Genomic DNA, 15,623 nt, shown 5'->3' on the forward strand with positions numbered 1-15,623 from the left:
TGGAGTAGTGTGAATTTAAATAGTATTTATTTACAGAGGTATATTACGTCACACTTCACACTACTCCAGTAAGTTTCGTCTCTGTGTGAAGACGCTGCACAGCGCAAATCCGTGAATGAATGTTCCGAAGCTAAGTAAACTTCAACGGATTTCCCCTGCTTCCCTTGCGCGAGGACTGGAATTGGGATCCGCTGGGCTACATCATGTGTCATTCACCGGTGAGAAAACTTTATAGTACAGTTAATAAAAGTACTACAATACCATGAAGGAAGATCGGCTTGTTGATGTTTGTCTGCCATTCTCCTCTGTCTGCACAGCGTACGTGAACGCGCTGATGACGTATCCTGTCTGCGCGAACCGGGTGCGCAGAGGTATGCTTACAAGTTTGTTTTGCTATTCGGCCCGAATCAGTTTTCTAAAGCGTTTTTGAAAAATCGCCTACCCCACCTTTAAGCTTAAGTTTGCAAGTTATTATCTTAAGACAGCTTAACTAGGCTAAGTAACTTTTCAAGATAATTCTCTTCAAAATGTTGCTCTTCCATGAGATTACTGCTGTGTCTGAATATGCCTACTTCCATACCATACCATTTTGCATACATGCAAAAAAACAGTATGTGAAAAGAGTAGTATGTCCGAATTCATAGTATTCGAAAAACCACTAGTTGAAAAACGAGCATCCGGACGACCTACTTCTTCCATCGAGATTCTGGAGTGTGCATTCAAAAGACCCTTTACTATCCCATGAAACCATGGGAGAGGAATTGTGAATGGCAGTTTAGCGACGCAACTGACGCTGGTATGTCACATGTCTGAATTTCATTCATACTACCCATATTCATACTATTTGAAACATAGTTTTTAATGGTTGCGAAGTAAGTTTCAAACCAACTGTAGTACCTACTAGAGCGTATGCAATTTCAGATGCAGCTTAGTTGTCCTGAACCAGAATACTGACTGTAGAAGAAGACAGTTTATGCTAAATCTCGTTATAGCACCCCTTGTGGCAATGCTAAGCATGCAATACATATTCACACGGCATTATGAATTGGACTTTTTGACCACTTCATTTAAAGAATCGGCTCATAAGAGTCATCTGTTTATGAATCAGACTACACTGGTTGTGCTGTATCTTTTTTGTGCATCAAGCTAAGACAAGACAACAAAGACTTGCTGTCTATATATCGTCTCGTACTCTTGTACAGACCTCTGAACTGTGGCATAATATCGTTTTCGCTGTGAGTCGGCCAGGCTGGTTGATGTCTCTGCTTGTCTCCTCGTTGGTCCGTCTTCTCGATGGGCACATTTGTGGAAGCGTAACTCTCTGTAATTAAAACATCAGAGACATGGGGACACAAAGAAAGAAAGAAAGAAAGAGAGAAGAAGGGCGTGTTACAGAAAAACACACACCAAAACATATAATACAAATCGTAACTACATTAAAAGGAGTTAAGAAGTGCTCACTCAGAGCAAACAAGATTTAGGTCAGCATGAAATTGTGGGCCGCAGGCTAATTAAAAGCTCATCTTCAGAGCTGTGTCTTTGAGTGGGAAAGCACCAAAGGGTGAGTGATTACCCAGAGTGCACACGACACCACTCTCAACCCCCTCATTGATCCAGAGCCAAGTGACACAGCAATAAAGAGGCCCATGATCAATGACATTATCTCCCAAATGCAAAGAGAGCCAATTTAGCCTCTGTCCGGCTTCGACTTAATCAATCCTTTTAAATGATTCATCTCAACAAGTCTGTATTTAGACGAAAGACCCATTCAATTAGAGAGAAGGTTCTAAGTAAACACTGCTTTATGAGAGCCAGACAGAGAGAGAGACAACGAGATTAAGAGAGAGTGTGAAAAAGAGCGAGAGAGACGTGTGACAGAACTACAGAGAGCAAAACTGCAGGGTACTTGGATCAGTGATACTGCCATTTATTCTAGTCACTGTGAAGTAGGTTATAGCTATGTTTCCATCTACTTTAATTTATGTGGGGAAAAATGCAAACCAGTTTGCAAATGAAGCAGAATTTAACTCCAGAAATGTGCTGTATATTAGAATTAAATAGAATATTAAATGGGAAACAGTAGGGCACGGTTTGATTTTATCCATCAGGATTTAACTGGGTAGTGAAAAGGGCTTTTATTGGTTAAGCTTATTTTCCCCACCCCCGTGGCCTTGATTACGTCAGCAGAGAAGTCAAATTGTTTTAGAGCCAAAGTAATTTCTCTGCTTCATTTGCTTTTTACATTTTACAAAAACAAACCCATTTTATTTCATTTTGACTTTTACATGAAACAAACTATGTTTCTGATGATTATAATTATATATTTTACTACAAATATTGTAAAATTTAAAAGTATTATAAATATATGATCTCATAATAATTCTAATATTATTTAACTAATAATATTAATTATTATTACTAATTTGACAGATTCCTATTTTTAAGACATCCGTGTTATTTAGATACTATTATAGTATTTATTAATATTTTAAATAGTTTTATTAGTTGTCAAGGCAAAATTCAAATTTTCATTTAAGTTTTTCATGTAATATTTATATTTTATTATTATTATTATTATTATTATTTTTAGCTCATTTGGACATTTGGAGTTCAGTGTCCGCTTAAAATTGCAGTCCAACACAAATAAAGATCCAAAAAGTATTTGGATTTCTTTTAAAGGAAGACATCACAAACAATTTTCAAATGGCAAAATATTTCACAAAAAAGCTATCTATTTCACTAAAACACATTTGTTAGCAAAAGAAAATTAGTTCTGAGAAAGGTTGTGCATTGTTTGTGATTCCACCTGGGTAAATATTTTATCTATGTAATGAAACTCAGACATTTAATGCTCTAAGTGCTTTTGGGAGGCTCTGTATAGCATATCTACGATGTATTTACCACGCATATTCACTGTCCCTCATTCTGTTCCACTCTGATCATCTGATCTAATCTCTATCTGAACCCGCAGCACATAAATCCTGACCTGGACACATGGGGCAGCAGCTGCCCTCCACGGTGACCGGCTGATGGCAGGGTAAGACAGGACAGCTGACAGTCGAGCAGAGGGTCTGGCCTTGCAGGCAGTAGCAGTGAGTGCAGCTGTCAATGTCCCATCGCTCCTCGTCCATGTAAGTCTTCCCGTTGAAATGACACACGGCCCTCGGCGTGGCATCTGGTGAAGAGGTGGGAGAAACATCTCAGTCATAGTCGTGTCATTAACACCCACATATGATCAGAAGGCAACTAAACTTGGCTGTCTGATCTGGGGCAATATGATCTTCAGCTGTGCACAGATTTACATACCTAGACAGTATGGGCAACACTGGCCCTTCCTGAGCATGGGCCGGGCGCAGTTGACCGGTGGGCAGGACTCAGAGAAGCAGCTGATGGCTCCGTCTAAACACACACAGCTGGAGCAGATGTTGGGCTTCCAGGACTCAGCAGCCAAGAAGATATCACCATCCTCATTCCTGCAGTAGCTGGACATGCTGTTGTTACTGGTCGTCTGAGGGGTGACTGGATCATCTGAAGAGAGAGATACATATAAACAGATTTATTTACTATGCAGTCCTTAAACATAATGTGAAATATCCTAGAGCAGAACTTTATTTTGTTCTTTGGGAATTGGCTACGAAAAGTCGGCGTTCAGTACCAAAAATGGAGCTGGACTTGAATATGAGTTTGCTAAAATAATGGTCTTTTCTTTTCGTTCAAAGTTTTAATCATAGTTAAACAGAAATTTGGCTATTTTGATAATGTTATCCAACAGTCCACACAGCTTAGGTGCAGTGTTATTATTATTATTTATATACTATTTTAGTATTTATTAATATTATGAATTAGCTTTTATTTTTATATTTTCAGATTTCATTTTAATTTTAGCTTAGATTTTAGCAATTTTTTGCACCTTTGTCATTTTTATTCATTTTTTACAGTTCTGTTTAGCTATATATATATATATATTTTTTTTAAATTTCAGTTTTAGTTCTAGTAATTTTAGTACTTCTATAATTTCAGTTAGTTGGCAAGGCAACATTTCTCATTTTTGTTTGTTTTTATCTCATTTTTGCAATCACTTGGCAAATAAATATTTTTTAATAAATTTAGATTTATTCAACAACACTGCTTAGATGACATTTGTAGAACATGAAAGTTGTTTTAGAAGTTATTATTGTGACGCATGATTATAAAGACTTTTTTTTCTTTGAATCCTTATAGATCCTTCACAATAAGACCAGAAACGTATTAAGGAAGTACAGTTTTGATGTCGACTTTAGTGACATGCAGTATACAAGCTATAAATGAAACTGACGGTCTACAAATTTCTAATAGTCTCCAATTAAGCATGTGACACTACATCTTTGAATTCAAGCTTTGAAATTTGCTAGTATTTATAAGTTCACCATATTTCTCTGGGGCTGTATTTGCTCCATATTATAGTGAGAGTGAAAAAGTTTTGAATGTAGTTTCTCTTGCAACTAAAAGAAAGAAATGTCAACATGCTTTGACTAAAACACAAATGACTCAAATCATAAATATTCATAGCAACTCAAATAATCCAATCTCAAAACAAACCTTCATTTCCCCATTTCGTTTAGAAAGCCGAAAATGATTTCAGCGGCGTTGAGAACATTTTAAAGAGCAGAGTTAGTTTGTTATAGTCGAGTTGCTGAAACATTCTCTGATTCTCTCATCCTTTCGGCTCAGACTGTTGATCATGTACTCCTGCGCCCATGCAGTATTCATCATTTCCATTAGGGCTGCACGATAAATCGCATGCGATATTTAATGCGCATCTTTCACATTGAGCAGCATTAGCAACACGGAGCCGTTGTTCACTGAGGAGCTGCGCAAAAAATTGCGTGAATATGAACGTGGTTTTGCGCAACTCGTCAGTGAACAACGGCTCTGTGTAGTTAATGCTGCTCAATGTGAAAGCCCGCAGGTGATGGAGATTTACCGCTGATTACAGAACCGTCTTTACTGACAAGATGCACATTAAATATCGCATGCGATTTATCGTGCAGCCCTAATTTCCACCAAACACATGCATTAAGCACATTCACATTTTGTTAACTTTTCTCCTGTCAAAGGTGTCTCACGCCTCTACGCTCTAAAAGTCCTTACAATAATGAATCTTTAAAAAAATTATGCTTTTGCGCCTCCCTTGACTGTGCTTGTACAAGATCCAAATATCACAGCTACTTTGACTTCTCCATTACCTCCAAGTTTTCGCAACAAGCTTCAAAACTAAAGTTTTGGTAAGTTAGAGCAGGCCTGTCACTCCTTTTCAAACACAAAGGTTTTTGTTGACAGCGCACCTGGACAGTGAGGGCAGCAGGAATCCTGCGTTCTGATTGGACTGTGGCAGAGCAGGGGCGGGCACACCTCCGTCTCACAGAGCACACGGCCACTGTGGCAGGTGCACTGAGTACAGGAGTCAATGTTCCACATCTCTCCCTCCACAAAGTACTCTCCACCCGGAGCCAAACACACGGACGCCTCACTCAGCTCCGGCTTATGGGAACTGGACTCTTCTGAAAGACATAATAAATATTTTAACATGTAAAATCCATCTTGAAGTATCAACGGAGATCGCAATGTAAGTATGTTGCAATGTTGGCTCACCTGGACAGGTGGGGCAGCAGTGGCTGGGTCGGATGGAGGGGTTATCACAGGGGGGAACCGGGCAAGAAATAAGGGCACACATTTCTCTCCCGGCATGGCAGTAACAGTCCCTGCATCCGTCATGCCAGCTCTGCCCGTTCTCGTGCCTGCGGCCATCCATAGACAAGCAGGAGCCCGATTTCACTGCTGGAGCCACAGACGATGAGTTCTGATCTGCACAGAGATGTGAACAAATGAATTAACAATACAACACATCAACTGACTTTCTGCCTTCACAGCGGCAGTATCAAGATGGTCAGGTGGTACTTTGAATGAACCGGTACATCCTGAATGATTAACATGTTAATCCAGGGTACATTTTTTTTTAAATGAAAATTTGAATGACTATTGAATAAAAATGTATTATCAAAACAAACCGAATATGTTAAAAAGCAAACAGAATGTGGTAAAATTTTGCTGAAGTGATTGTTTTGAACAAGTATTATCTAATAATAATGAGGGTATATACCTCATACATTATACATATATTTGATTTTTAAACAAAAAATATTTTTATGATTTATTTTTTCCCCCCAGAAAAAAAAAGTTTCTGGTAACACTTTATTTTGATGGTCCCTTTTGAACATTCTGTTGACAATAAATAATGTTGCACCTACATGTCTACTAACTCTCATCAGAGTTTTAGTACGTAGGCTGTTTGCTTAATATCTGCTAACTCTTTATTGTCAAGGTCTCCCAACAGACATTCTTACGGTGGCCGAGAAGTGCTAAACAAATCACAATTCTGAAAACAAAATAACAAATTACAAACGCAAATGCAAGTCTAAAAAACAAAATAACAATTCAGAAAGCACAACAACAATTCAGAAAACATTATAACAAGTCAGAAAACACAATGACAAATTCGAAAACAAAATAAGTCAGAAAACACAACGACAAATCCGAAAACAAATTAACAAGTCAGAAAACACAACGACAAATCCGAAAACAAATTAACAAGTCAGAAAACACAACGACAAATCCGAAAACAAATTAACAAGTCAGAAAACACAACGACAAATCAGACAAACCGGAAGAGGTAGGTATAGTTTGAGACAGCGCCATTGGTTTGGGATTACTCACCGCTGACTGGACGAGACATCTGTCAATCAACGTATACAGGACGAACCAGCCGAAGAACAGCAGAGTCGTGGTAGAAAGTTCGGAGATGGTATTAAAGTAGCTCAGTTTAAATGTATTGTATGAATTGCCCTTACTATGGAGTAAAAAATACGGGGTGTCTATTTACATTTAGTTAAAAGTGGTTTTTTCTGACTTGTTAATTTGTTTTCGGATTTGTCGTTGTGTTTTCTGACTTGTTATTTTGTTTTCGAATTTGTCATTGCGTTTTCTGACTTGTTATAATGTTTTCTGAATTGTTGTTGTGTTTTCTGAATTGTTATTTTGTCTTTTAGACTTGCATTTGCGTTTGTAATTTGTTATTTTGTTTTCAGAATTGTGATTTGCTTTGCACTTCTCGGCCACCGTACATTCTACTGACTATAAGGCTGGTCGCACACTAGACGATTTTCAAATCTTAAACGATTTTAAAACCATGGGAGAGCACAGACATGAAGACAGTTCAACCGATTTTTAGCCTTATAATCCTCTGAACGCACACACTAGATGATTCGACCAGACCACGAGACCACACACTTGACTTGTTGATTATAGGAACGATTTCACAGTGACACGTGATCTCACAGACACTCGCGAGATCAAACGTGACTAGAGAAGAAAAACAGCTATAGAAGCACGCAACATCCGGTAGGTGGTGCTTGCACACTCTCATTGGCTATCGCGGATATCACGATGTTCATATTCAAACATGTTTGATATTTACGATTTGAGTTTGGGGACGCTCCGTCTCGATCAGAAGCAGATAAATAATTGTAATGACACCACACAATAGAGGATTTTTTGGACAAAAATAGTTTGCGACAAGCCGTGAATCGGGCCACACCCCTGATCGTTCATGGATGCAAATCGGCCTTAAAATCGTCTAGTGTGCGACCAGCCTAAGTAACTTTGCAAGTACATGTCAACTTATTCTAACCCTAACCCTACCAGTCTACTAATACTCGCCTAATACTCTAATGAGAGTTATTAGACATGTAGGTGCAACGTTACTTATAGTCAACAGAATGTTCAAAAGGGACCATCAAAATAAAGTGAAACCAAGTTTCTCTATTAATGTTTAATAACATCAATACAAAGAAAAAAATCCCACCCTATACTTTTTTTTCTTTCGAGAAGCTGTTTCACTTGTATATGCCACAAAAGGGAAGAAAAGACAATTACAACTACTATTTCATGCCAGCTTTAACATCACCATCATCGAAAACCATGATACTATAACCCAAAATCTATTCACTTGCAATGAGGATAAACATTATTTGAATTATTGTCTGCTGAGAACTTGAAACCATTGAAATTCAATTGCCACTTAACCCAAACACTGCATACTCCTTTTCTCTTCTTGATGCATTTACAAAATTGCCAGTTTTCCTATGTCATAATATTTTATATATTGATGGACCCATGCAGTTCATACATAGTGATTTAAAAAATAATAATTCTGATTTTAAGGACATTTTTGTACGATAAGCAATATTGCAATATGAGAAGCAAAATCTGTCTCCTCAAACAAAACAAGAGATAAACTGCTTTGTAATAAAAGCAGACTACAATTTGAAATGATCAAACTTTTTATATTTTAGACACAGTGCAAAAGTTTGTTTATATAGTCTGGTCCCGATTGATTTTTTTGTTGGCATATTAATAGCTAAACGGGAAAGCCAGAGGATTCCCTGAATCATATTTACATTCACATTCCAGACATTTGACCTCTTCAGTGAAACATTTTCACCGGCTGCTCCACAGACAGCGTGAAATGACAAAATATGCAAGTGATGCCTCACACACCCCAAACCCCAGAGCACAAAACATTCTCAAATCTCATTCTATCTGCCAAGAGTGTCACCTCTCACTGCCTCTCCATAACAGCGGCAAGGCTCCAGCCAGGCCCCAGTCAATATCACAGAGCCATTTCACATTGATTAAAATCCTGTCTGGGTGATATGTGGAGGGTGCACGCTTTCAAAAATTCAACGCGAGGGAGATTAAAAAAGGGTCTTTTTCCTTGCTCTCTCGTCTCATTAAACGAACCGAGCTTGTGAATATTTCACGTGCCAGCTTCATTACTGAAGATGAATCAAACGAGAACACAAGAGTCGCATAAATAATGGAGGGCTGTGAGTAACTGTGGGCCTGGCTTTTGTATATACAACAGGTGGCCCTCAAAATAAATGGAAAATATGGGGAGGGGGGATGAGTCATGCTGGAGACCCTGGTCTCTTGAATTGAAGGCCCAGCAGTCCTCTGTGTGCACATGGCTCACACTTGGAAATTAAAGGAATAACACCTCAACATATTGATTCAGCTGTATAGGTCCAATGTAGTACTAGATCACCTCTGGCCATGACAAAAAAGAGCTTTTGAGTTATATTACTTACATTTTTAAATACAAATGACTTGCAAAAATTGATTTGATTTAAAAAAATTAAAACGGGTAAAAAAATATCTGATCCGTGTTAGCTTTCTACTTCAAGGGCATTAAAACAGATTTTGCTTATGTATTAAAGTAAGGGGTGTTCATGTGTCTACAAAAAGTAATGCATGGCCTTGAGTGTCTTATTGTATTTATAAAGTTACTACAACAGTAATATGATAAAAGTCACCAATCAGTAATAAATAATTATAATTTTAAATTATATTAATCTGAATAAACTCATACAGTTCTTTGTGTTGTTGTTAATGAAAAGTAAATCTATTAAAAATGGATTAAATCTATTAAATTAAATCTATTAAAAATAAATAAAAGTAAAAAATGTAAGTATTAAAATGACTAAAATTATAACAGAAATAAAAATAAATGATCTAAATAGCTAAAGCTAAACAGAAAAAAACAACAAAGACAAAACCATACACTAAAATTACTGAAACTAAAATTTGAAAACTGATATAAAATATAAAAATAAAAGCCAATTCAAAATATTTCTAAATTGGTGCTTAAATATAGAATTCAAATGATGCACATTTACAGTAGGGGTGTGCAATATATATCATCTGCGATAATATCGTAATTGTTGTTTTAACGATGTGCAATTTGACATTATCAAGTATTTTGCAAAAACCAAACAAAACACCTACGGAGTGCACACATACATTACGTGATGAAGTCATGTCAGTGCACGTGCACATTTAGAAAGTGTTTTTTCACTGCATGATTCAGTCTATTAAAATGCATTAAGAAAGATCACAAAATTCAAGATATAGGGGCAGAAAATGTACATATTTATATCATTTCATATAGTTAAAATCACTCGAAGAGTGATGTTTTTTTCTTCAAAAATAAGCATGATTACAAATGTGATACTGATTATATACAACAGTTCAATAAACAATAAGTTAATATTAAGAGACTTACGTTTTAGACACCATATTGCCTGTTTTTTTGCTCTATTTCGCCAACTGAAAATAATTCAAAACAGCCACCACAGACCAGTTTTGCGTCTCCGAGCAATGACGGTGTTTCTTTCCTGAATGAATCAACCGTTTAAATGATTCAGTTCAATCGCAATGACTCATTTGTTAACAGTGACTTGCTGCCACCTACTGGCGATTTTAATTTCACATTTAAAGTATCTTTTCATTTTTTAAATAATTTCAAACATCAGTATTAAATGTTTTATGTTTAAAATATCAAAACACTATGCATTTGTAACTGCAGGTTAAAGCACTCCATGTCCCTCTAAGCTGAATTAAATGGTGTGTAAATACATCTAAATGCCACTTCAGATGCAACTTCTGCAAATATAAATTTTGTTGATACTGGTTTCATTTGTTTGGTAACAGCCTAAATGTCTTATTATTCTAATTGACTGATTAAATGTAACAATTTGACTCAAAAGATTTTAAAGACTTTTAGAAAAAATGGCTTTATTAAAGGTAAAAATGCCCATAAATGGTAAAAAATCAATTTAAACTTATATGAAAAGATTAATTTCTGTTCACTGATGTGAACTGACCACACAGAAGTGCATTTATTTGAATCAGATTTCTAATTTGGAACTAACAAGTTTGTATGTGAAATGTAAAAGTCATGCTCAAGTTAAACTGGATAAAACAAATCACTAGTACTATAAAAGGCAAAAAAGTGACTTACCTCTACACTGGCAAATCAGACAGCCCAACTCATCATGTTGGAAGCCCACTGGACAGGACCTGTCACATGGAAGTTCAGGGCATTTCTTACAACGGCAGGTGTCACAGCCATGCTTGTTCTTACTGATAACAGAAAACAAGATGGGGAAAAAGAACAAGAAATCTTAAAAGAGACATACATAGATAAATACATACATATTGCAGTAAGTTTTCTCTTATTAAAAAATACATTTAGATAATATCATACTTTCAAAAATAATTTTTTATAAATGATGCATGTGCAAATAATGCAGAAATGAAGACTCAAGACATATCAGTAGTCTAAGTGACCATTCACACAGAACATGTTTTTGCGCTGTGCTACTTTTCCATTGATTTCCATGTAAACAGACACCAGACGGATGTCTTTCACCTCTGCACTCATGTCTTATGCATCATCACACGCATGACATGGCAATCTAAAAAAATAAATAAAAATACGGAACTAAAGTCAAAATAAGTCAAATTTAAAAAAAAAAGGCAACCATGTATTTTTCTGCAAAAACGTGTTCTGTGTAAATGGCCCCTAAAAACTGGTTTATTTTGGAGTGTAATATGTGTATATATATACAGTAACAGAGTGCACCTTTAAAATAACCCTTCAAGACATATGGACTTCATAAAGAGTCAGTGCACACTTTGTCATTGGCACATCAAAGCTTGGCATTATACACCAGGTGCCAAAGACATGGTCCAATGTCATCTGTTAACACCGGAACAAAGTGAGAAGAAGAGAGAGAGAGGAAAGAGAGAGTCTTTGTTGACCTTACTTGGAGTCCTGTCAGCAGATGGCACATTAAAGATGACTAACCAAAACGACCAATCAAAATGCTCCCTGATGGCTAAGGCACCTTCCTTGGAGAACAAACTCATCCAAGGCACACTGGCCTGAACCCCAACTGCCCATCTCATACACACACACATACACATGCTTCTTCCCATCCTTCATCCCCCTATCCACTCTTATCGGATGAATAATAGGCCCGAGAAGCAGCCATGTGCAGTGTGTATTTGGTTTGGTGATAAGAAGCTATCAGCTATGATGTCAGCAGTAGGGAATATCAATATTCTTTGTGCAAGAGGAGGAAGTCTGAGCTAAGCTGCATGCATTATTCAAGCCACAAGCATGATCCTTGGCCATAACTTTGAGAGGGCATAAATAGATATCTAAAATTAGAATCTGACATGCAAGCATTTGCACTTGTGTGCTCATTCATGACGGCAGAATTGAGGTGGGAAGAGACAACGATGGGCCAGGGGCCGAACTCTGATAAATAAAGACTCCTCTTTATTCAACCACACCTGAGGGAATGAGTCTCAGATAGGACACTATAGAGATGCAAGACCAGTCAAGCCGATGCCTCATTCTCTGCACTTGTCATAACAGTCTTTATTATATTTTAAAGGAACAGTACACCTAATAACAAAAGTTTTCCTTTAACATTTTGGGAGTCGTTTCACCACTTTTTTAATATAGAGACAGTATTCGGAGACAATCACGGGGCAGATGAGGGGGAATGGGTTTGGGTCGCGACGCAGGCCAAATTCGAACCTACATTTCCCATATGCGGCACAGCGCATGTCCGGAATATTTGCACCTACTACATCACAACTCCAACCTGAAGGAGAAGGGAATCTCTGCAGAACAAAAAGGGCATTCCCCAATAAGTGGGCATTTATCAACTGCTTAACTCAGCTGGAAAAAATCATGAAGCTCCACTCGTAACCCCACCCCAAAATCTAGCCCCCAGTGGGATGGAGCAAATTGGGTAAAGCAGTTGAAACACGCCCACAGACTGGGAAACGCCCTTAATTGATTGGGCAACAACCTCTAGCGTACGGCAGAGACCTATACTCAGGGGTGCACGTAAGTGGTGCGCAGGTGCGCATGTGTGACCAAAATAAAAAATGCGCTGGGTAAATAAGTTCAGACTGCTCATTTGCGCACTGACATGGTTGACAGCTGTTAATGCACAATCACCGTTTTAGACCGACTAACTGTAATACTGTATAAGATTTCCATTCGAACTGAAAGCATAAATCTGCCAGTGCGAAACTGACATTTCATTTACTGACGTGCTTCACTCGGCAGCGCTAAAACAGACAGCGCATATACTTACTTGTCGGCAACCCGCCAAAATAAAAGCTTGCTGATTTTAGGTTTGAAAATTATGAAAATTCATATAAAAAAAAAAAAAGAAAATGTAAATATTAGCATTGTATTTTTAAGTTTACTACAAAATAATTGTATTTTTAATATTCACTTTTTATTTTAAAATATAATAGTATTGTCACACTCTTTTTTATTATTGCTATTATTTTATTTAAAAATACGAAATAAATAAAGTGCAATAATACTATCGTCACTATTGTTATTTTATTTTTATAGTTATATTTAATGAGTCACACTATGTGCAGTGTGAGCACCAAACCAAATCTGTGTGTGCTCTCATGAGAACCAGACTGAAAAATGTATGTGCCTATACTTGACCTGAAGGGGAATTGGTTGTGCTGCTCTTAAAATCAGCTTTGCTGTAATTAAAAATCAATTGCTAGATAGCTCCGCCCACAGTGAAATCTGATTGGTTCCAAAGCTCACTCAACAGATGTGATGGTGTTATATTGCGGAGCGTTTTGTTTTCAGTGTGATAGACAAATTACTTCATGGTGGAAACTTGTGTTGAACCTTGAGTGCGTTTAACCACACCGTAACTAGCTGCTAACCACCATAGTATGACACATTGTTGCAATAATCAGGACTGTTTCTTGAAACCATTGTAACTTTGTTGAACTTTGTCAAATGTTTGCTGGAACTATTTTGGGATGTTAGGATTACCAAACCACTGAACTATGTTTCTAACAACAGAACTTGCGACTATAGTTGGCCAAGGATGCTTTTGGGAAACACACCATTGGTACATAGTTGTGTGTAGAAACGGGTAACTTCTTTTTTTTTTTAACAACATCCTTAATCATTATATAACAAAATAAAAGGCTTCCGCAAAGAAAGGTTTACTGATAAAATAATAATTGGAGCCACAACTTAGCATTTAGCGCACATGCTCTGACACCTCATTGAGATATTGACTGGTGGTGCTCATTTGGGTTTTTTGGGTTTAAATCTGGCTTGCAACAAATTCAAGTTCCCAATCCTGTTCCCCATTTCCCTGTGCTCTTGTATGAATAGAAAGCGAAAAAAAACCCCTGACAATTAGGCATCAGTCACTGAAAGTAGTCGTGTGTACTTTCTTGCACTTTTCTCCACTTTTTCATCTCCATTCGTCACAAGGTGTCTCTCTAACCTCTCGACTGCACAGCTCCACAAAAGTTTGTACAAATTTGCTCGGTGATCTGCCTGCGTAATTGGAGTAGTTTTTTTTGCAGATGTGGAGCAGCAGTGTTTATTCATAGTTGCGTCGAGACATGGTGTTGTGTAGATTAAGCGTTCAGCTTCACTATCGCAGCTTATCCTTTACACGGTGCAATCAGAGGCGCTGATCTGAGCCGGCCCTAATTAGCTGTCAGCTCTAAACTTGCAGTCAGGCACAAACAAGCAAAGCATAGCACAGGGGATCATTGTGTCATTCACAATTTCTCTAGAACAGTATGGGATTCGCTTCAGTTTGTGACAACTAATGACTGCTGCCTTTCCTGATAGTATAGAAAAACATTGGGGTAACAATGACATAAAAAAAGGACAAAATGGTTTGGAATTTTATAGAACCATATTATTACTTAAGTCGGGGGAGAAGTAAGACTAAAAAACTAACACATCATGTAGTTGAACTTTAATCCAAATTGCCTTAAAGTGAAACTAGTGTGACCTTGGCTCAAGGAAACAATGTCAGGAAGAGCTTTATGGGTTTTCATAAAGTCATCAGAGATTTGATCACATACTGTACTACTAACAATGAATGTTTAATAGAAACTGCACTTCTTGTTATTGTTACCTCTGTGAATCAGATTATTGTTTTCTTACATATAGCCGAATGGGCAGTCCTTGGCACAGGCCACAGCTTTGCACTTCTTGTGACGTCGGCGACACTGGCAAACATCACAGCCGTGAATGTCAGTCTGGAAGCCAAAAGGGCATTTCAGAGTGCAGCTGGCAATTAGACCACTGCACAACTCTTCTCCTGAAGGTTAGAAGAAAACAGAAGAGACTAATTAATTACAGCTTTAGACATTAATTACCTTAATATACATGCTTTAAGATCAACACATAGACAGGGAAGCAAAAACAAGATACATCCAACATACACTAATACATAAAGAAATAATAATATAATATAATATAATATAATATAAGTTATCCATTGCTATTTTTTAATTGTCATATCAATTTAATTAAATAAAATTTTAGGTTATGTTTTTAATTGAATGGTTTAATATTCATTTATCTTATCTTATCTTTTTAATTTTTTTATTTATTTTAGTTTAGTTTGAGAAGCAGCGATTATATTATATTACATACCAATATACTAATATACAGTGGGTACGGAAAGTATTCAGACCCCCTTAAATGTTTCACTCTTTGTTATATTGCAGCCATTTGCTAAAATCATTTAAGTTAATTTTTTTTCCTCATTAATGTACACACAGCACCCCACATTGACAGAAAAACACAGAATCGTTGACATTTTTGCAGATTTATTAAAAAAGAAAAACTGAAATATCACATGGTCCTA

The 15,623-nt window shown here is 37.0% G+C and overlaps 1 protein-coding gene across 1 annotated transcript in view; it reads right to left on the reverse strand.

Moving 5' to 3' along the window:
• Nucleotides 1-15,623, reverse strand: part of LOC107662656 (cysteine-rich motor neuron 1 protein-like) — a 153,423-nt gene that overhangs the window by 2,694 nt on the left and 135,106 nt on the right. Inside the window, exons 10-15 of the mRNA XM_016452736.1 lie at nucleotides 10,898-11,019; nucleotides 5,632-5,844; nucleotides 5,325-5,540; nucleotides 3,307-3,528; nucleotides 2,987-3,175; nucleotides 1,205-1,321 (exon numbers count right to left, since the gene is read on the reverse strand). Of these exons, the coding sequence (XP_016308222.1) occupies nucleotides 1,205-1,321; nucleotides 2,987-3,175; nucleotides 3,307-3,528; nucleotides 5,325-5,540; nucleotides 5,632-5,844; nucleotides 10,898-11,019 (1,079 nt within the window). The remainder of the gene's footprint in view (nucleotides 1-1,204; nucleotides 1,322-2,986; nucleotides 3,176-3,306; nucleotides 3,529-5,324; nucleotides 5,541-5,631; nucleotides 5,845-10,897; nucleotides 11,020-15,623) is intronic.

The sequence above is a fragment of the Sinocyclocheilus anshuiensis genome, unplaced genomic scaffold (genome assembly GCF_001515605.1).
Source record: "Sinocyclocheilus anshuiensis isolate Anshui unplaced genomic scaffold, SAMN03320099.WGS_v1.1 scaffold715, whole genome shotgun sequence".
Taxonomy (NCBI): domain Eukaryota; kingdom Metazoa; phylum Chordata; class Actinopteri; order Cypriniformes; family Cyprinidae; genus Sinocyclocheilus; species Sinocyclocheilus anshuiensis.